Source organism: Pseudophryne corroboree, chromosome 5 (assembly GCF_028390025.1).
Source record: "Pseudophryne corroboree isolate aPseCor3 chromosome 5, aPseCor3.hap2, whole genome shotgun sequence".
Lineage (NCBI taxonomy): Eukaryota > Metazoa > Chordata > Amphibia > Anura > Myobatrachidae > Pseudophryne > Pseudophryne corroboree.
This window is the reverse complement of record NC_086448.1, coordinates 510,857,891-510,881,747: the sequence shown is the minus strand read 5'-3', so window position 1 is coordinate 510,881,747 and position 23,857 is coordinate 510,857,891. Positions and strand designations below refer to the sequence as shown.

The 23,857-nt window shown below is 43.8% G+C and overlaps 1 protein-coding gene across 1 annotated transcript in view; it reads left to right on the top strand.

Moving 5' to 3' along the window:
* Positions 1-23,857, top strand: part of SLC22A23 (solute carrier family 22 member 23) — a 243,833-nt gene that overhangs the window by 75,901 nt on the left and 144,075 nt on the right. The window contains exons 2-3 of the mRNA XM_063923069.1: positions 2,706-2,809; positions 12,006-12,160. Of these exons, the coding sequence (XP_063779139.1) occupies positions 2,706-2,809; positions 12,006-12,160 (259 nt within the window). The remainder of the gene's footprint in view (positions 1-2,705; positions 2,810-12,005; positions 12,161-23,857) is intronic.

The window sequence follows — 23,857 nt, the reverse complement described above, 5'->3', positions numbered from 1 at the left end:
ACTCCCCTATGGGCGGTGACTATCTGCTCGCAGCAGTGCAAAAAAAAACCCTAGCGGGCGATCAGGTCTGAATAACCCCCATACTTAATTCTACCATTACCACTGACCCGGCTTTCTGGCTGTTGAATCACTCCTCTACGTCACAATCAAATTATAAAATGTCTTTGCTCCGACACTGGAGTAATGCTGCCCGTGCTATTATACCCGCCCTGTGGAGATCTACTGACCCGCCCACTCACAGACTATGGTTTGCCACACTTGATCATTATATGAATATGGATGGTATTCTATTAGCATCATGTGATAAACTATCTGAATTCATATCTATATGGTTTCCCTGGATAGAATATAAATCCACAAAAATATATGCAGACTATATTGCTTCATCTAGCTGAGGATCTCAGAGAATATATTTATAGAGACTAGTCAAGGTTACCCAAACTGTATCCTTCTTGGTCACTTTTCTCTTTACTTTCTCTTCTGCTAGTTTCAATACTTTTACTCTCCCCTCCCTCTTTTATCACAACTTTAATAACCTATTTGTTGTACATTCATTCTCCAAAGGTAAAGGATTCAGTTATTACAAATGCACATTAGTTTTGTAAACTCTAGTATGTCTTCACACCTTGGACGTTCATATTTGTTATATGCTACTCGCTTTATTGAGTGGATTCATCTCCCTTTCTTATGTGATGGAATGTACTCTTTACTCTTTTCAATAAAAACATATTACACACAAAAATATATATATTATTTTTTATTTATGTGGCACCACAAAGTGCCAGTTCATACTGGCAGAACTGGTTGAGGCTGCTGCCCCAACTTCCCACCTGCTAAGGAACAAAGCAGTAGGGCTAGAGGCACTTCTTCTAAATAGGCAGGATGGAGCTACTTCCAACTGGCATGTACCGTCCATGCACTTTTGAGACCATTGTATCCAGCAAACAGATGTTTTATACAGAAGACTGTATAGCTTATTATAAAGCGCCTTGAGTCCTGTTGGAGAAACAGCACTGTAGAAATAGAATTATTATTATTATATTAAACATTGGAAAATATTTTATAGTTTTGATTTATGTAGTCACATGATTCACGGCCACCCGGAAAAAGTATCCAGGCAATATCCCCGCATCCACCTGCTTACCGAGTGAAAGTGAGCAAGGTGATGCTATTTGCGTTGAATTGTGTCATCATAGCCCCCACCCCGTTTTACAGTACCTGTAATCTAGCCATTGTGGAGCGGGACAACAATGATGGAATCCATGCCCCCACACAGCCAGTCTATGCTGATGCCACGCCCCCTGTTGAGCTGCCAGAAAGTCAGCAAGTATGCCCTTTCTATATATCAAATTATAAATGAATTATGTTGTTTTTAAGAAATTACAATTATTTGAAATGATAAAAAAAAAAAAAAAAAACATGAGTATATATGTTATAACAGTTTAGAACAGGCTAAATGCGGTGGATTAGGTCAAAGATTCTACCTGCTCCAGTAGCATTCTTACCACACTGTACAGTAACGGACTCCTGCATATAGAATGCTTCACTGCACTGTATGACACATGAGGGTAGAATGCCTTATCACACTGTGCAAGAGAGTCCCACATGCGTGCGTGGCCTCGCGGGTGCCCCGTTTGCATCACCATGGGGGTATGCCTAGCATCTCCCAAAGTTGCGGGGCTGGCACTTGTCAGGTCCTTTTCAGTGACAGGAGCCGAGTGCTGCAGGATAATGTAACTCTGCAGCACCTGGCTCCTGTAACTGCAGAAGAGCCGGCATTTTGGCATCACCCCCTGTTACTGGCCGCACCCCTCTTGTGACGCCTCTGCTGTACATAATCTGCATTCCACAGGTAGAATGCTTCACTGCACTGTATGATACCTACATAGGTATGTAGTCTTCATGTCGACATTCAGAATGTCTACACCAGAATGTCAACGTTGTTATTATGTCGACATTCTTAACAGTACAGTCTAGGTTTAGATTGAATTCTGACTTCTGTGGCTGGAATTCCTTATCACACTGCACAATATTTTGATCTTGTCAGCAGAATGCCTTATCGCAATGTACAATACCTGTATCCTAATGGTAGAATTTCTCATTGCAGTTTACAATACCTGGATCTTAATTGTAGAATGCCTCATCGCAGTGTACAATACCTGGATCTTAAGGGTAGAATGCCTCATTGAAGTGTACAATACCTGGATCCTAATGGTAGAATGCCTCATCGCAGTGTACAATACCTGGATCCTAATGGTAGAACGCCTCATCGCAGTGTACAATACCTGGATCTTAATGGTAGAACGCCTCATTGAAGTGTACAATACCTGGATCCTAATGGTAGAATGCCTCATTGCAGTGTGCAATACCTGAATCCTAATGGTATAATGCCTCATTGCAGTGTACAATACCTAAATCCTAATGGTATAATGCCTCATTGCAGTGTACAGTACCTGAATCCTAATGGTATAATGCCTCATTGCAGTGTACAGTACCTGGATCCTAATGGTAGAATGCCTCATCGCAGTGTACAGTACCTGAATCCTAATGGTAGAATACCTTATCGCAATGTGCAATATGTGGATCCTGCTAGTAGAATGCCTATCACAGTGTATAATACCTGGACCTAATTGTAGAATACCTTATTGCACTGTATAATTTGTGGACATTACTGATTTTGTGCTCCTTCTGTTTTTGTCTTCTAGTGGGATCTAGTTTGCGACTCATCTTGGAAAGTGCATATAGCCAAGTTCTCTCTGGTCGTTGGGTTAATATTTGGATACTTGATAACAGGATGTATTGCTGACTGGTAAGATTTGAATGTTTATGAGCTATGTAAGTTGTTATGTTTTATTAGAGCAATGTGACATTCTCCAGCATTCAGTGCCTGTAGTGTTCTGAAAAGGGGCAGGACACTCATTTTGTAACAATGGCACCTGATTGGTTGCAGTCATAGTTTATTTCTGTACTTCTCATTTTCAAACTTTACAGGCGGCGATTTTGTATGACTGTGGGCCAGATGCATCATCGCTAGGAAAGTGATAAAATGGAGAGTGAAAAAATAAGATTTTACTTACCGATAAATCTATTTCTCGTAGTCCGTAGTGGATGCTGGGGACTCCGTCAGGACCATGGGGATATAGCGGCTCCGCAGGAGACAGGGCACAATAATAAAAGCTTTAGGATCAGGTGGTGTGCACTGGCTCCTCCCCCTATGACCCTCCTCCAAGCCTCAGTTAGGATACTGTGCCCGGACGAGCGTGCATAATAAGGAAGGATATTGAATCCCGGGTAAGACTCATACCAGCCACACCAATCACACCGTACAACCTGTGATCTGAACCCAGTTAACAGTATGATAACAACGAAGGAGCCTCTGAAAAGATGGCTCACAACAAGAATAACCCGATTTTTGTAACAATAACTATGTACAAGTATTGCAGACAATCCGCACTTGGGATGGGCGCCCAGCATCCACTACGGACTACGAGAAATAGATTTATCGGTAAGTAAAATCTTATTTTCTCTGACGTCCTAGTGGATGCTGGGGACTCCGTCAGGACCATGGGGATTATACCAAAGCTCCCAAACGGGCGGGAGAGTGCGGATGACCCTGCAGCACCGAATGAGAGAACTCCATGTCCTCCTCAGCCAGGGTATCAAATTTGTAGAATTTAGCAAACGTGTTTTCCCCTGACCAAGTAACTGCTCGGCAAAGTTGTAAAGCCGAGACCCCTCGGGCAGTCGCCCAAGATGAGCCCCCTTCCTTTTGGAATGGGCTTTTACCGATTTTGGCTGTGGCAGGCCTGCCACAGAATGTGTAAACTGAATTGTATTACAAATCCAGCGAGCAATCGTCTGCTTAGAAGCAGGAGCACCCATCTTGTTGGGTGCATACAGGCTAAACAGCGAGTCAAATTTTCTGACTCCAGCCTTCCTGGAAACATATTTTTCAGGGCCCTGACAACGTCAAGTAACTTGGAGTCCTCCAAGTCCCTAGTACCCGCAGGTACCACAATAGGTTGGTTCATGTGAAAAACAGAAAACACCTTAAGGAGAAATTGAGGACGAGTCCTCAATTCTGCCCTGTCAGAATGAAAAATTAAGTAAGGGCTTTATATATGATAAAGCCGCCAATTCTGACACACGCCTGGCTGAAGCCAGGGCTAATAAAATATCTCACATGGAAGGTGACGATGCTAAGTCCACAGTGGTGAGTGGTTCAAACCAATGTGACTTTAGGAAACTCAAAACAACATTGAGATCCCAAGGTGCCACTGGGGCACAAAAGGAGGCTGTATATGCAGTACCCCTTTTACAAACATCTGAACGTCGGGCACTAAAGCCAGTTCTTTCTGGAAGAAATTCGACAGGGGCGAAATTTGAACCTTAATGGACCCTAATTTTAGGCCCATAGACAGTCCTGTTTTCAGGAAATGTATGAAACGACCCAGTTGAAATTCCTCTGTAGGGGCCTTCTTGGCCTCACACCACGCAACATATCTTCGCCAAATGCGGTGAAAATGTTTTGCGGTTACATCCTTCCTGTCTTCGACCAGGGTAGGGATGACTTCATCTGGAATGCCCTTTCAGGATCCGGCGTTCAACCGCCATGCCGTCAAACGCGGCCGCGGTAAGTCTTGGAACAGACAAGGCCCCTGCTGGAGCAGGTCCTTTCTTAAAGGTAGAGGCCACGGGTCTTCCGTGAACATCTCTTGAAGTTTCGGGTACCAAGTCCTTCTTGGCCAATCCGGAACCACGAGTATCATTCTTACTCATCTCCCTCTTATGATTCTCAGTACTTTTTGTATGAGAGGCATAGGAGGGAACACATACTCTGACTGGTACATCCACAGTGTTACCAGAGCGTCCACCGCTATTGCCTGAGGGTCCCTTGACCTGGCGCAATATCTAGTTTTTTGTTCAGGCGGGACGCCATCATGTCCACCTTTGGTTTTTCACAACGGTTTACAATCATGTGGAAGACTTCCCGATGAAGTCCCCACTCTCCCGGGTGGAGGTCATGCCTGCTGAGGAAGTCTGCTTCCCAGTTTTCCACTCCTGGAATGAACACTGCTGAGAGTGTTATCACATGATTTTTCGCCCAGCGAAGAATCCTTGCAGTTTCTGCCATTTCCCTCCTGCTTCTTGTGCCGCCCTGTCTGTTTACGTGGGCGACTGCCGTGATGTTGTCCCACTGGATCAATACCGGCTGACCTTGAAGCAGAGGTCTTGCTAAGCTTAGAGCATTGTAAATTGCCCTTAGCTCCAGTATATTTATGTGGAGAGAAGTCTCCAGACTCGATCACACTCTCTGGAAATTTTTTCCTTGTGTGACTGCTCCCCAGCCACTCAGGCTGGCATCCGTGGTCACCAGGACCCAGTCCTGAATGCCGAATCTGCGGCCCTTTCATAGATGAGCACTCTGCAGCCACCGCAGAAGAAACACCCTTGTCCTTGGAGACAGGGTTATCCGCTGATGCATCTGAAGATGCGATCCGGACCATTTTTCCAGCAGATCCCACGTAAAGGTTCTTGCGTGAAATCTACCGAATGGGATCGCTTTGTAAGAAACCACCATTTTTCACAGGATCCTTGTGCAATGATGCACTGATACTTTTCCTGGTTTTAGGAGGTTCCTGACTAGCTCGGATAACTCCCTGGCTTTCTTCTCTGGGAGAAAACATCCTTTTCTGGACTGTGTCCAGAATCATCCCTAGGAACAGTAGACGTGTCGTCGGAAAAAACTGCGATTTTGGAATATTTAGAATCCACTCGTGCTGTCGTAGAACTACTTAAGATAGTGCTACTCCGACCTCCAACTGTTCTCTGGACCTTGCCCTTATCAGGAAAGCGTCCATATTTCTTTTAAGAATCATCATCATTTCGGCCATTACCTTGGTAAAGACCCGGGGTGCCGTGAACAATCCAAACGGCAGCGTCTGAACTGATAGTGACAGTTCTGTACCACGAACCTGAGGTACCCTTGGTGAGAAGGGCAAATTTGGACATGTAGGTAAGCGTCCCCGATATCCAGTGACACCATATCGTCCCCTTCTTCCTGGTTCGCTATCACTGCTCTGAGTGACTCCATCTTGATTTGAACGCTTGTATGTAAGTGTTCAAATATTTCAGATCTCACCTAGCCGTCTGGCTTCAGTACCACAATATAGTGTGGAATAATACCCCTTCCCTTGTTGTAGAAGGGGTACTCTGATTATCACCTGCTGGGAATACAGCCTGTGAATTGTTCCCAATACTGCCTCCCTGTCGGAGGGAGACGTTGGTAAAGCAGACTTCAGGAACTTGTGAGGGGGAGACGTCTCGAATTTCCAATGTACACCTGGGATACTACGTGTAGGATCCAGGAGTCCACTTGTGAGTGAGCCCACTGCGTGCTGAAACTCTTGAGATGACCCCCTACCGCACCTGAGTCCGCTTGTACGGCCCCCGCGTCATGCTGCGGACTTGGCAGAAGCTGTGGAGGGCTTCTGTTCCTGGGAATGGGCTGCCTGCTGCAGTCTTCTTCCCTTTCCTCTACCCCTGGGCAGATATGACTGGCCCTTTTGCCCGCCTGCCCTTATGGGGACGAAAGGACTGAGACTGAAAAGACTGTGTCCTTTTCTGCTGAGATGTGACTTGGGGTAACAAAAGGTGGATTTTTCAGCTGTTGCCATGGCCACCAGGTCCGATGGACCGCCCCTTTATACGGCAATACTTCCATGTGCCGTCTGGAATCTGCATCACCTGACCACTGTCGTCTGGCAGATATGTACATCACATTTACTCTTGATGCCAGAATGCAAATATCCCTCTGCGCATTTCGCATATATAGAAATGCATCCTTAAAATGCTCTATAGTCAATAAAATCTTGTCCCTGTCAAGGGTATCAATATTTTCAGTCAGGAAATCCGACCAAGCCCCCTCAGCGCTGCACATCCAGGCTGAGGCGATTGCTGGTCGTAGTATAACACCAGTATATGTGTATATACTTTTAGGATTTTTTTTCAGCTTCCTATCAGCTGGCTCCTTGAGGGCTGCCGTATCTGGAGACGGTAACGCCACTTGTTTTTATAAGCGTGTGAGCGCCTTATTCACCCTAAGGTGTGTTTCCCAACTCGCCCTAACTTCTGGCGGGAAAGGGTATACCGCCAATAATTTTCTATCGGAGGAAACCCACGTATCATCACACACTTCATTTAATTTATCTGATTCAGGAAAAACTACAAGTAGTTTATTCACACCCTACATAATACCCTTATTTGTGGTACTTGTAGTATCAGAAATATGTAACACCTCCTTCATTGCCCTTAACATGAAACGTGTGGCCCTAAAGGAAAATACGTTTGTTTCTTCACCGTCGACACTGGAGTCAGTGTCCGTGTCTGTGTCGACCGACTGAGGTAAATGGGCGTTTTTACAAGCCCCTGACGGTGTCTGAGACGCCTGGACAGGTACTAATTTGTTTGCCGGCCGTCTCATGTCGTCAACCGACCTTGCAGCGTGTTGACATTATCACGTAATTCCTAAATAAGCCATCCATTCCAGTGTCGACTCCCTAGAGAGTGACATCACCAATACAGGCAATTTGCTCCGCCTCCTCACCAACATCGTCCTCCTACATGTCGACACACACGTACCGACACACAGCACACACACAGGGAATGCTCTGACAGAGGACAGGACCCCACTAGCCCTTTGGGGAGACAGAGGGAGAGTTTGCCAGCACACACCAAAAACGCTATAATTATACAGGGACAACCCCTTATACAAGTGTTTTCCCTTATAGCATTTTTATATATGTAATCATATCGCCAAATAAGTGCCCCCCCTCTCTGTTTTAACCCTGTTTCTGTAGTGCAGTGCAGGGGAGAGCCTGGGAGCCTTCCTCACAGCAGAGCTGAGCAGGAAAATGGCGCCGTGTGCTGAGGAGAATAGGCCCCGCCCCCTTTTCGGCGGGCTCTTCTCCCGGAGTTTGTGAGATCTGGCAGGGGTTAAATACATCCATATAGTCTCAAGGGCTATATGTGATGTATTTTAGCCATAAAAAGGTATTATACATTGCTGCCCAGGGCGCCCCTCCCAGCGCCCTGCACCCTCAGTGACAGTTGGTGACTGTTGGTGAAGTGTGCTGACAACAATGGCGCACAGCTGCAGTGCTGTGCGCTACCTTATGAAGACTGAAAGTCTTCTGCCGCCTGTTTCTGAACCTCTGGACCTCTTCAACTTCGGCATCTGCAAGGGGGGTCGGCGGCACGGCTCCGGGACGAACCCCAGGGTGAGACCTGTGTTCCGACTCCCTCTGGAGCTAATGGTGTCCAGTAGCCTAAGAAGCAAATCCATCCTGCACGCAGGTGAGTTTTCTTCTCTCCCCTAAGTCCCTCGTAGCAGTGAGCCTGTTGCCAGCAGGACTCACTGAAAATAAAAAACCTAACTTAAACTTTTATTCTAAGCAGCTCAGGAGAGCCACCTAGATTGCACCCTTCTCGTCGGGCACAAAAATCTAACTGAGGCTTGGAGGAGGGTCATAGGGGGAGGAGCCAGTGCACACCACCTGATCCTAAAGCTTTTATTATTGTGCCCTGTCTCCTGCGGAGCCGCTATATCCCCATGGTCCTGACGGAGTCCCCAGCATCCACTAGGACGTCAGAGAAAGTACCAGCCAATCAGCTCCTAACTGCCAGTTTTCAAACACAGCCTGTGACATGGTAGTTAGGACCTGATTGGCTGCTACTTTTTCACTCTCCTTTTTATCACTTTCGAAACGATGATGCATCTAGCCCTGTAACTGAAGCCCAAATGTTGAGGAGTACTATTCAATGTAAATACCAGCACAATAAAGGATTTTGTCTAATTGTAATCTAGTTTTCTAATCCATATATACACACTGTTATGTAACCATAGCTCTATTTACTCATGTTTTTTATTACCCCTGCCAGATGGAACACATGATCAGCTCTAGCCAGAACTCTAAACTAAATATGCCCACATACACCTGCAGCATTCTATACTTCAAAGCAGCCTGGTGTAAATATATGTAAGAAAGGAATCAAACGTTGTCTTGTGCAAAACTATGAGGGACAGATATTCTCTGTACAGCACTGTGTAATTGGTGGTGCTATAAAAAGTGAAAGTTGCACAGTGGCTTGATGTAACGTTAAGGGAAAAATATTATTTGATATTTAATAGATGTACTACATCAAAATGCAATAATGTCAAAGTATTTGTGCAACACCACATTATGTTGTAAAAAGAACCTACAGGCTAAGTAACATTCAAACTGTATTGTAAATTGCCGTGGCAACCACTCTGTCACTAGCACGGCTGCAAAGCTTCGTTATTGTGTCTGCTGCCCATGCTATCTGCAGACTGCACAGTACTTCAGTGTGAGCCATTTCTCTAAGGTCTAGTAAACTGCTAAAGGCCACTGTATGTGATCATTTTCTGTCTATCCCTGAGAAGGTCATGTTCACTACCATGTTTGACCTTGAAGTTGCCCTTTACAATCTTAACATGAAATAGTTGTCCATCATTTTGCTGCCTGGAGAGTAAGGGAAGTAAGACTGCATTTATTCCTCAGTACGCATGTACAGTGTTCATCTGGTTACTAAGCAACCAGAAAATCACTTTACTGAGGAAATACGCAAGATTCAACAAGAACACAATATCATTTAAGTTAGGAATGCAAATAAACACTTTGGGTTTCTAAAGAATGCTTAAAGGAACAGTCACATTTAATAATGTATAAATCTTGCAACAGAACAAAATGATTGCAGGTTCTTTACTCAGAAACTGATAATTTAATTCAAAATTGTAACTTCAAACATTGTAATTGTATAGAAGGGTAAAATGAACATAATAAGAGAGTAAGACTGCTTTTCACTGCTAATGACATTCCCAGATTGTGTTTATATGTGGGCTTTTTCTTTACAGTGTATTATTTGCAATAATTGTTCATGTAGGCAGCTTTAAACTTGTAATTAATATAGTGATTACTTGGGATTTAATGGTCCATCGACTAAAACCCAAATGTTACTTTTGAGCTCTGGTTATTGTTGTAGCTATAATATTTATACTCTCACTTGGGAGATCTTGCCTGTTGCCTTGTGGAACTAATAAGTTACTTTTGGTTGGCATTGCTGTTAAAGGGGAAATATCAAGAAAGGATAATAGTGTACTACTCACATATTTCCCAGGGATGCATTTAATTTGCTGGCTGTCGGGATACCGGCCTTTCAGGATACCGACTCCGGAAACCCGCCAGCCGGAATCCTGGTGCACCAGGGCTATTCCCACTTGTGGGTGTTCACGAAACCCAGAGAGTGGGAGTAGATCCTATGGAGAGTGCAGTGAGCCCGCAAGGAGACTCTTAGCGCTCGCCCCGATGCCAGCATTCTGGCGGAAGGGATGCCGCTGTCGGGATATTGACAGCCGGCATCCCGTCCGCCAGTAAAACATACTGAATCCATTTCCCAGTGTGACCTCCTTAGTGCATGGGTCTTTAACCTGTGTCCCTCCAGCTGCTGTGGAACTAAACATTCCAGCATGACCTACCACAGTTTTGCTATTAAGACATGCTAAAACTGAGGCAGGGCATGCTGGGATGTCTGGTTCCACAGCAGCTGCAGGGCCGCAGGTTGAAGACCCATACCTTAGAGCCCACGTTGGTGCAGGTGCATAGTTTTTATTAGAAAGTACCTGTGCATAATGATATCTTCTGATTGGTCTGGGCCACTCACATGCACGCTTGGTGCCATTTCAAGCAGCAGTTATTAAAGTTGGTCATATCATAACATATTTACGATCACTTCTGCATGGAAATCCCAGAATAGGAGAAGGGGAAGGGGCAGCGTTATCGAGGGCTTGTTACCACACGACAACTGCAAATCTAAACCAACCTATCAGCTTTAATCATTGTGATGTAACTTGCTGCTGTGTTCTTCATACTGGCCAGATAATTTCTCACTTTCTCAAGCAGGAAAGAGCCTAAACTGGGGTGGACCTCCACCCCCCATGAAAAGGCAAAAACTAAAGACTATGCATCTAAAAGAAGTAGATTACCAATCCTCAACTTTCCATAATTTTATATCCATTGCAACTTACGTTTTCTTCATGATGACATCCGATCACATAACTGTTGTCTCTTTTCTGCCATTCTATGTCCCTTACAACGTTAATTCAGTTGTATTTAGTGTTTAAACTTATATAAGAAAATAGGGCTGAGAATGAAATTGGAGGGTGTGTAATTTCAGTTTTTGGAGTTTATTAATTATTGGGAGTACATCTTTAAATATAGTAACTAATTGGGCATTTGTGTCCTGAGGTTATAAAACTAATTGCATAATAGTAGTGTAATACAGAGTATCTACCACTTCTGCTTGCCAAAGATGGACACTTCGTTTTCCATATAAAAAAAAGAAACCAGCATGCAAACATATGCAACTTTCTTGTAATAAGATGTACGCACCTAGCCAGTCATTGAAATGCCAGTAATGATAATATTTAGTTTACCATTCATAGCTTGAAGCAATAATATACCTGTTAGTAACCACAGTGGATGTTATTGTAAGTGATGAAATCAGATTGCCAATAGAACAGTATCTTGATGTAAATCTGCACCACTGCAAACTTGTCTGTCTTTATTTAGAGCTAGACAAAACACAGGAGACAGGTACCCAATACAACTGAGAATTACTGGTAGCACCTATGTTATAGAAGTCATTTCTGTTGCGGTTAGTGGCTCCTAGATTTGATGGCATATTATTATTGCTTATTGATGTCAGGAAAATGTAAGGAATCAAATTATTATACAGTACTTTAGCTACCTATAGGAAATTGAGTGAGATTCTATTCTAACCCTGTTCTACATTGTTTTGCTAGTTGCCTGATGCTAATAGGAAAAAACAGACACCCAACCGACTTTTCAAACAATTGAATTCCCCCTAAATGTCCATTGTATATGTCCATTACCAAGTCATGATACATTATTTCTCACTGTTCCTAGGATCGGCCGACGTCTTGTGCTGCTGTTTTCTGTAATTTTCAATCTGATTTTTGGACTTACCGTGGCGCTCTCAGTAAATGTGACGATGTTCAGCACACTCAGGTTTTTTGAAGGATTCTGTCTTGCTGGGATATTCCTCTGTTTGTATGCACTGCGTGAGTATACCCCCCACCATTTCCATTTTCAGTGCACTTTTCTGGCATTGCTGTATTTGCAGGTACTGTTTGTGTAAATGTAAGGTCTTAGGGATAGACTTACTCTACTGCTATTTTAAAACTATCTGTTAACCCTAATACCCCCTCTCCCACCGATGATTGGCAGCTTTGAAAAACCATTCCTAAGTAAATCTACCCCTTGTCCTACGTAGGCAGTAGGGTGCACTGTGTCTCTTCTTAAGCCATTGATGTTCTTGAAGACCGATATCAGACTTCTCATTTATACGAGACTGGTGAATAACCGATCCAGGAAACTGGAAAACCCCCCTGTCTTTAGCTGCGTACACATTAGATGATATCATGGATGATGTATCCAATTCTAACACTTTGTTCACAATATCGTCTAGTGTGTATGCACTAAGGGGGGTCTGCAATTAGCTCAGATTGTATTGGAGGTAATTAATTCGCCATTCTAAGTAGTCAATTTCGACCGCTTCTACTGCTTTGTAAAGGCATTTTCGCCAATGTCTTTTCACCTTTTTTTAATGAAAAGGCTTTGACGAAAATGCCTTAAAATTGGCGAAAATGGCCCGCTTTTCGACGGAAAACACATGCATTTGCCGATCCACGTGTTTTCCGCCCCCTGACGCATTTTTCCCCGGCGAAAAACGTCCCTGCTATTGCATAGGGAGAATCCCCATTCGCCCTATAAATAGTGAAAAGCTCAGTTTTTTCGCCTAGGCAAAAAAATTGAGCTAATTACATACCCCCTATGTCGCTGATGTGTACTCCCGGGTGTTACCAGAAGCATCGGCCGTGCATGCAGGTCCTACGGATGACATCGCCCCGCTCCCACCCCCACCCCTACCCCTTGCGATCTACTCTGGCGGTGTCGGCAAGTGTGTATGCACTTGTTAATCCCTGCCCCGCTGCCAGGTTCCGTTGCTAATGATATCACCGGGCACACACATCGTCCATTGTGTACCTGGCATTTGACTATGAATATGCCTCTGAACTAGTGAATTTGTAGTTCAGTTTGTACTGTACATAAAAATAGTTCCAAATTAGTTTCTGAATTATTTTTATCTACGCCTTACAGAACAGTATTCTTTGTAGCAACTGGTTTTCTGTTTAAACCAGGGAAGACGGAATGGTGTGTGTATGTATGTATTATGTGTGTATGTGTGTGTATATATATATATATATATATATATATATATATATATATATATAATATTTTCACAGAATATCACGTCAGCTGTGCAGCACAGCCAATGCCCGCTATATCTAAAGATATATCTGTGCATCTATCTGTGTGTGTATGAGTTGGCCTTCCTACCGCCCATACACTTGCTCTGAGGGCTAACGTTACAGCTGGGTGGGCAAATTCAAATGCCCGCTCAGCTGGAAGAGTGGACTAATAAATCGAGTGGCTGATTGGTAAGTGTGTATACTTACCTGATTCGGCTGTTTTGTCCACCGACATGTCTGTCTGGTGTGTACCAAGCTTAAATTATCAATACTGTGTACAGGATCACCGGCCATCTTTTATCTCACACTGATTTTTTTTTCTGTCGGCCTGCAGATTCCTTAAGTTTCTTATATGTATATGTTCAGTGCTTTCCCAGAGAGCCATGCCTTTTAGATGTGTTTAATTGCTTTCAAACCATATTTGGCGATTACGGTCTATACCATGTGTAACTCATTTATTATTAGATAAAATGTATTCTTACTCTTGGTTACTGAGCGACACACAAACTATTTCTTAGTATGCTGTTATATTCATTTATTTTTCTTATATATTTCCATTGTGTTACGGATACTATGGGCCCCATTTAAGCACTCGCTAAAGGGGTTATGTCCTTCTTTCAGTATTCAACAAACAGCAGTAAACGAAGATTACTTCTGTTTGTCACTGTATTGCTCTCGCCACAAATAGATGACAACACAGATACAGTTCCCATTCCCAGTAATGGAGGCCCCAAGCGCTGCCTTTCCTGCTTAGCACATCAGGGTTAACTAAACAGGGTTTCAAGCCGTGTCATAGCAGCTTTGAAACACTGTTCACACCACAGACTGGGCCTAGGTTAGTGGCTGATCTTCCCTCTACTGGTGCTTGAAAATGATATGATCTCCAAGAACCAGTTATCTGGTTCTCCATAGGCTTTTAACATTTACACTGCATCGTTACCTGTGTCCTTCCCAGGTCTGACACTGGTAGGTACTCTGATCCAATTCAGGTTATTTTTCAAGGACCCTTTTCAACTGAGCCACTACCCCGGGTAGTCTCGGTAATAACCTGGTTTATTGCGGCAGTGGAAAAGAGGTATGAGGTGTCGCAACACACAGTTTGAGAAGCACTGATACAAGACGTGTAGGGTTTACACTCCTGATTTGTTTGGGGGGCACTGTGAATATATGGCATATTACTCAACTGTCTGTATCCTATTTATCTCAGCTGTTTGATTTTTTTTTTCTTTTTAGTTTTTTGGTCAGAGATTTATGTCTGCAAGTGCAGACTTCCACAATCTCCATTTAGACTACTTTTATTTTTCCAGTCATTGGAATATGCTGGGTAATTAGGAAAAGCAGCTTTGCCAGACAGAGAATAACAAGGAAGTTCTGGTTTATATGTGTGCACATAATAATCTTGTACTGACATTTAACAAATATTCTTACATTAAATAATCCAAACTCCATTATTCAGTTGCCAGCTCTGTACAAGGAAAAATGAAATGTTCCATACTTCATTGCACTCAATGTCCATGTTTCCTGTAAAGATTTATCAGTGAAGTGTATTTTGTTTTGTCATATTGCTGTGGTATCTAGAGCTTGACGAGCACTGTAAGGACAGTAAAGGAGAGTGTGGTAAGAGTTTATGTAAGGAAAGCATGACCTGAGATTGATGGTCAGGAAACCATTTTCCTGTCTACAAATCTTATAAAATACAGAAAACAGAGCTGGTTCATATTAACACGTTGAATAGACATTTAGGCTAAACTTTGCGAGTGTATTTGTTTCTGCAAGTGAATAAGACAGAAGGCTACAAGTCAATACAGAAATCTGTGTTTCTCTGTGTAATAGTATATGCATTGAGAAGAGAGGTGTCAAACATTCTAAAGAGAACCAGTGGAAATGTTGCCCCTAGCAACCAGTCAGATTCCAGCTACCATTTCTCTTGTACGTACCTATAAAATGAGAGGTAGAATAGGATTGGTGGCTATGGGCAACTTAACCACTTGTCATTAGAAGGTTTGCTTATATCTCCACCCTGCACGTATTCCTAAAAGTTAATTTCTAGTTAGAATAATAAAATGTATACAGATTTAATAATTCTACATTTTCATTCCCTACTCTGGAGGTAGCCATTTTATGGGCTGGACCAATTTTCATGATACTTTAACCTATCCATTTCCTAGGCACTAGTGACATTACTTAGGCAGCAGGTCCAAAGTTGATTATGCTTAAGTTATGGCTTTATGATAGTAACTAGAGGTGGGTGAATGGTGCAGAGGGAGCAGCACCGATGATCCCTAGTGGCACCAGTGTTTGGCTTGCAAGGGGCCAGGAAAGTCACCCTGCAGCTTAGAGAGCCACCCAGAACTACGGTAACGATACTCTGGTTGCTGCAACAGAGCCACCTGAAACATCCTTAGGCTCAACTCCTTCCCAATGGCTCCACCCACTCACAGTAACATGACATCACATGTTTGGGGGCGGGTACAGAACAGGGCAGACTATTGCCCTGCTATACGGCACTGGTTTCAAGCACTTTGATAGGCTGCATATTGGTCTAACCCATATTGTGGCTGCCTCCACTGTGTAAAGTTGACTGATATAGTTTAGTGACCGCAGAAGACACACGGTCAGGATCCCGGCGCCGGGCTTGTGACCCTATTCGGCATGAAGGTGTCGGCATTCCTAGTAATGTCGGGATTCTGGTATCGGTATTTTGACTGCCAGAATCCTGACCGGATCCCATTTAATGACTTGTTACCAACTGAATTCCATTTTATGCTAAATGTTTTCAAGTGGTAATCATTTTCATTGTGCCTTTATTATACCTTCAGATTTATGCTGCGTTTATTCAGATTCCCTTCTTTTGAACTTTTTTCTTTTTCTTGTGGAAATGATTCCGTTGAGAGGGTAACATTGAAATATAATCACCTTTTATTTGTACTTCTTCCAATCTCCCATGATACCATCAAACAGTAGATATAGTATATAGGGCCTGATTCAGGGATGGACACAGTTTGCCAGCAACTGTCAATCATGCTGCAGCTTAGTGGGCACAGCAACTGTTGTTACATTCACTGCTCTGCGCGTGCGCCAATTAGTAACTATCGGAGATGTACACAAACCATCGGATTTATAGTGAATAACATTTCAAATAGTATCAGATTCTATGGGTTGGGTACAGGATCCCGACAGTCAGGATGCCAGCGGTCAGAATACTGACAACGGCATCCCGACGGTCAGAATCACAACACATTTTAGTAAGTCTGATAACTCTTCTCCTTCCCCTCCTCCTCCCCTAACTTTAACCCTCCTTCCCCGCAACTTAACCCTCCCCCTCATACTTACATTCTGGATGCTGTTGGGATTCTGAATGGTTTCGGGGTTCCGGCGCTGGTCTTCTGACAGCCAGCATCTTGTTCGTCTGGATGCCAACTACATCCCGATTCTACCATAAATAAATTTGTAGATATGGAAAGCATGAGCCTTTGATAAATGTAATTGACTTGTTTGTCACAAGATGAATACAGTATACTATATATACAGGAAAGGAAGATTGCCCTTAAATCTTATGTCCCTTGCAGCTGATGTACAAGGAAATGCTGTAATATAAAACATCGTTATTGTCTCAGTTGTATAGTATGACTGACTGCGACTGACTACATGCGCTATTGCAGCTTCAGACTGCAGTAAGATGCCAGAAGGGCTTGTTTACATCATGAATAATGTACACTTGTGTGCTATCAATTTCTAGAGTCCTGAGGAAATACATGTTTTAATTTTTTAGCATTGGTATAGGTTATCCACAGGCAAGCGACACTGTGTCTAATACTTCATAATCTATTCTATATTTCAGGCTTGTTCAAGGCAACACTGGGATATATATTAGGCATGAAAATATATATGTTTATCTGGGAAGACCATTCTGTCCAGAAAGTTAATTATTCTTCATGAGTCAATTGAATAAAGGACCTAAATGATTCAGGTTTTGTTTTCTTATTTTAAAACTAGCTGAATACCCGTGCTTCGCTGCGGAATGTAAAGAATAATGCCAGTCTTTGTCAGGCCGCACCTCTGGGTTTCCCCGGATTGATGCTGTCAAAATGCTGGTGCTGAGGAGAATAATCCGCCTCCTTCTCTGCCCCGTCCCGCCTCTGATGCTGCCCTGCTCAGTGCTGTAAATGCTGGAAGGACAGGCCAATCTCCGCCCGCTGTATTTTAAATATGTTAGGTTTGCAGGCTGACTCTATGAAAGGGCCCTAGATCTCCTTGCTTAGCTTCGAAACTAAAGTATGCCTCTGCCCCTACCCGTGTGTGCCTCTGCTCCTACTTGTGTGTGCATCTGCCCTTACCCGTAGGTGCCTATGCCCTACCCGTGGGTGCCTCTGCCCCTACCCGTGGGTGCCTCTGCCCCTACCCGTGGGTGCCTCTGTGTAAATTGCTCAAGGCATTCCAGAGTTATGTTGAAAACTATGGATTTTTACATGTCACCCCCTTCCCACCCCCACCCCTTGGAGTGCTAGGGGTGTCTTACCCCACAGTATTTTTGTCCAGATTGTAAATCATATGTATCCTAAGCTTGGTGTAAATTGTTCCAGGCATCCCAATATTATGCTGAAAACGATGGGTTTTTTACATGTCCTGCTCGCCCAAAACCCCAACCCCTAGGGGGGGGGTGTCTTACCCCCACAGTATTTTTTCCCCCCAGGTTGTGAGTCGTATGTGTACCAAGTTTGGTGTAAATTGCTCCAGGCATTCCAGAGTTATGCTGGAACATACATACATAAATACACACACACACACACACACACACACACACACACACACACACACACAGTACGTCCGTATATATATATATATAAATCGTAAAATATAAATCATTAGTGCATTTTAAAGTAATTGTATACAATGCGACTTGCATTTAAAATTGTGGGGAAATATTTATAACTGTGTTCTCATATTACACTATTGCTGTAGTCGCACCAAACTCCCTTTTCCAGGGCCTGTGTGACTTGGCTTGCGCCGCGCGTCTTTTTTGCTGGAATGTGCGTCTTAGTCGCAATGCAGTGAGACTTCACTGATTAATTTGATATGTAAGAATTGTACATGTGTGTGCAGCAGAGTTTGAATCTGTATACGAAGTGCTACTATGCAGTGTTCGTGGCTTTGTTTCACACAAAGTTCCTTTGTTCCCCACATCCAGTCTGCCTCAAAATCATGTGACATACATCTAAGAAACATATCCAAAATACGCCCATACCTTACACAAGGCGCTGCAAACACTGTAACCCATGCTCTCATGATCTCCTGCATTGATTATTGCAATAGTCTCCTTACTGGTCTTCCTAAACATAGGCTCTCACCACTACAATCCATCTATAGATCCACTCTGTCAGTCCCTCCATTGGTTACCGGTATTCTACCGTATTCAATTATTGTCAGGAATCGACTTACCACAGCTGCATCTGTCCGTCGGTGCGGACTCCGTCCGGGGTCCCTACGTCTCGCTGTCGCTGGTCTCCCTGTCGCCGGATGCCAACCTGGGCCTAGGAACGCTCCTGTTGTCAGCGGGCATGCATGCACGCCGCGTTCCCGCCGGGCCGCGGCATGGGTGCCGCCATGACAGCTTTCCTCAGACTGCCGCATCAGCCAATCCAGAGCTTGGCCGCACCTCCTCGTTTCCCTTCCAGCCAATGCCTGCAGATCGGGGGGTATATCAGGAGCAGCAGGGTGAGTCAGTCCTTGTCCTGGACTTCGTGTCACTCCCGTGACCTGTGTGTCTGGCTCCGTTCTCCAGTTCCCCTGTGTTCCTGTTCTGCCTTCCAGTTTGAACCTGATTCACCGTGGAACCACAAGCACCAGCAACCCTGGTATCTCTGGTCAGGCTTCACACCTTTACCATCCACAGTGTGCTCCAGCCTCTGCAGTAGAGACTTTCCTCCAGGTGCATCTCGTTACCTACACCTGTTCATCAGCCTGCAAGCTGCCAGTGTTATCTCCAACTACACTGTGAACTTTAATGCTAGTCTCCTGCAACTGCTACCAGCCTTGCTATTTCCACCATCATCTCTGCTGGCTCCACAACCCAAGAACTATCGGTTCCCATACCGACACATCGATCCCCTGATCGATTGAACTCATTATACAAACTGCCATAGACTCTCAGCTTCCACACTGCTCATTCTCATTTGCATCGTTACTGTTATTATTTCTGCTGCCATATTGTTTCAACTTATTGTTTAATAAAACCACTATGCGCACATGTGCAGGAATCCAATCCGGCCTCCTCACTTCCTCCACATTACTACCACTGACCCACTAGCGCCCCCTCTGGGAACACAAACTAAACAGAACCTGACAATTATAAATTATATTACTTACATACAAGGCTATTGACCATACTACACCAACATACATAACCTCTCTGCTCTTCACAAGATCTGCGTCTCTCATTCACGCACGTTATTTGCTCCCATTCAAAATTACAGGACGTTTCCCGGGCTACATACACTCTGTGGACTGCCCTCCCATGCACAATAAGACTCTACTCTAGCCCCCAAACCTTCAAGCGTTCCCTGAAAACTCACCTCTTCAGACAAGCCTATCAAATTCCAAACCCACCCACATAACCTTCAATGCCTCCCTATCTAATTCCATCCCCTCTGTGCAGTCCACACACAACCTCACATACTGTATGTGAGTGACCATATCATACAGGCCATTAAGAAGCTTTGCAATCTGGTGGACCATTATGCACTAGGTAGTGCCAATGCCTATTTCCCTATAGATTGTAAGCTTGCGAGTAGGGCCTTCCTACCTCTGTCTTATTACCCAGTTTTGTTCTATTACTGTTGTTCCAATTGTAAAGAGCAACGGAATATGCTGCGCTATGTAAGAAACTGTTAATTAAAAAATAATACAGATTCAGACTTGGTAGCACACAGATATACAAGTGTCCCATATATTAGTGCAGTCTTCTGAAGCAGTTTGGTAGCATTGCAATTAAGGTGCACATTTGAGTTATACCACTCATCGCGGCTTACTTATTCCACATGGCTTATTAAGGCTAGGTGTATGAAGACACATCTGTATTTACTCTTCACCTGAATTGAATGTATTTTTTATTTTTGGAAATTCTGTATGTTATATGGTCCTACTAGACTTATCTGGCTTATTTAACATGAAGAAGTATTTATTAAATATACATGAGGTTTGCATGTTTAATTAGTGCTAGATAATTGCCTTTGAATTTGTGAAAGCTACTGGCATGTGAATGTTACTTTTAATATTTACTTATTTATAAATGTTTATGTTTAGTCACTCACCCTTTCAGGGGGTGTGGTGCAATATGTTGGCATTCACAATGTCAAATATTGACATGCATAATGTCACCATTGCCAGAATGTTGACGTCTTCAGCTGATTTTAAGCCAAACCCTAATACTACGTGGACTGTCGACATTCTGCCTGCCTACATTCAGGCTGTTGACATGATGGCCACGTTTACATAATGACTGCATACCCTTCCACGTACATGCGTCAAAACACTACAGCTGTAGATTGGAAATTGCAATATCTGAACTAATGTAAGAAGATATAAGTGCATAAATTCAATTAGCCATTATACAGACTATAAGAAGCAAGCCTATGTTGTGGCCAATTCTCAATGAAAACAGCCATCGTTTTATTGTAAGTGGTGTAGTGTCTAGTGATTAAAGCAACACAACTATGTTTTATTCATTTGTATTTTTTTGTGATTTTTCCAGACATGCTTTGTAAAAATTCATAAGTGGTATGTGGAGGTGCTCCTTTACCTTTCCAATACAACAAAACTGACAGGTTTTAATAGGGAGATGTTGCCCATAGCAACAAGTTAGATTTACTTATTCATCTAGAACCTTCTAGAAGATATTAGCTAGAATCTGGTTGCTATAGGCAATATCTCCACTTCTATGAACCAGCACTTTAGTAAATAGTGTTTCCGTTAGCAGGACAGGGTGCTGAGGAGCAGGCACGGTATCCAGGAGCACGCCCTAAAAGGTGCCGTGACCGGCAAGGGAGTGGGTTGTGGCCTTCTTCCCTCTTGGGTGTTGTGCCCAGCATGTATGGTAATGTTGGGCTTTCCCAAAGCTTTCCCCAGACTGAATAGGTGCCATGCATATGCCCACAGCATCTATTTACCAGCGATGGTTGCTACACCGCAACTTTTCCCATCTGTGGGACACTGCGGCCCGTGGGTGGTGACAGATGAGGGCAGACTGTGCCAGCAAGGTGCCCTCAGGAGGGCTGGAACATCCTAGCATGAACACTAGTATATATACCCCTTGCAGCTTCTGTGTCAGGTCCTCTTTACAAAATGGACAAAATGTAACCAGTATGCTCATTGTATAACTTCCAACTTTTCACTTTGAGATTCCCAGACAGGGGCATGATCTGGTGCTGTGGCCAAACCCACAGTAGGGTTACAACCATTTTGTTTGTTGGCGTTTAGGACATTGTCTTACCACTTTAATAAAGAATCCTTCATGCCCCTTTATATGCCTTAGAGCCCCCTCCTGCCCCTTTTATAAACCTAAGATCCCATTCAGGAATGTCATATGTCGGCCTAGAGCCCTCTTATGCCTCTATATATGCCTCCGAATTCTATAATCCTTTTTATATGCCAGCCTCGGTGCCCCCTCAGCAATGTTCCTTCATACAGATGTGTCCTCTTACATCCTTGCTGCAGTCACGCTAAACAGCCCTTGAAGTCGCGCCATGCTGTGGTGAGACTCAGTAGCGCTGAGTGTCTTTTTTTTGCATTTTTTTACGTGAAAATACATTTTAGACGCACAGTAATGTAATAGGACGCACAAGCAGCTTATGCTATTAAAATGATATGCAGCATGCCTATTTTCTGTGTAATTGCGGCTCCATCTGCATCCGAAATGCCACGTTACAGTGTCTTACATAAAAAGTATTCTGTAGGCAAATACAGTCGCAGTCACACACACAGAATATAGGCATGCTTCATATCATTTTAATCAGCAGAAGCTGCTTGTGCATCCTATTACATTACTGTACGTCCAAGACACATTTTCACGGAAAAAAATGCAAAACAAGAAAGACGCTTGGCACTACCGAGTCATACAGCACTCATGCATATGTGTAACGCGACTTGTAGTGCACAAAGCAAACATGTAAGAGGACACATCTGTATGCCCACCTCAGAGCCCCCTTAATCTACACCTCTTTATATGCCAGCCGTAGCTTCCTCCCCCTCCCCCCCCGTCCATGCCCTTTTGTATACCAGCCTCAGTGCCCCCTCAATCCATGTTACTTTATATGCCAACCTTAGTGCACCTAAATCATACCCCTTTATATGCCAGCATCAGAGCCCTCCTAGCTATGTCCCTTTAAATGTCAGCCTCAAAGCCCTCTAAGTTATGCAATGCTCCTTTAAATGTCAGCTTTAAAGCCCTTTAAGCTATGCAATGCCCCTATATATGCCTAAAGGCCCCCATCCACTAGTGCGATATGGACTCTTCTTATGCGATTGAGACGGATTGCATGAAAAGTGTTACATTGCATGTCCTTTTCTTGCGATTGCGATGCGAGGCACGTTCACGTGCACCTCGCATTACAGTCGCAGATCACCACGGGCTGACTATTATATTTATCTCAATCGCACAGAAATAGGTGCACATCGCAGTGCATTTGTACACCTGCGATCCGGTCTCATGCGATTGCTCGGAGGAGTCACTTGACTGGCACTTTGGACACTCCCATACACATGCCCAGCAGCAGCAGTGCCACCAGCAGCAGATCTGTACAGTACACTGATTTTATTTCTTCTTCAAATCGGATTGCAAGCGAGTACCAGCACCCAGCTGCCAAGTATTGTTTGTAAACACTGTCCACCACTGTTTAAATCACTGTACACTGCCCACCTCCACCCAAATCCCCCAACATGTGCATCTGTTTATGTGTCCCAGCTTCTCCTAAAGTGTTTATAGAACCTGTTGGTGCCCATCCTCATTACCTACACTGTACCCCTATTGTGGCCCACATTGCTACTCAGCAGGTATATAAACCAGCCTCGCTAGTCACAGAGCAGAGTGTGCCCAGAGTTAAAAATGGCTGCTGTTTACATATGCTAATTTTAGCCCATCCCATCAGATCAATCATATGTGAAATTGCTGGAAAAAATGTCCTTTGAGATATATTGCATGAGATGGATAGCAGTGCGTTAAGTCGCATGAGATCAATCACATGTAAAAAATAAACTCAAGTAGCAAATCGCAATCCCGGGACACTTCCGGACAGATTGTAGGAAAAAAGAATCCAACTCCTTGCTGAGATAAAACTCGCTAGTGGATGGGGGCCTAAGTCTTCAGAGTCCCTCATTCTAGCCTGGGACTGTCATCACTGAAGGTCTTGTCCATACCAAATTGTCAAGCTCCATTCGTCATCCACTGAATGT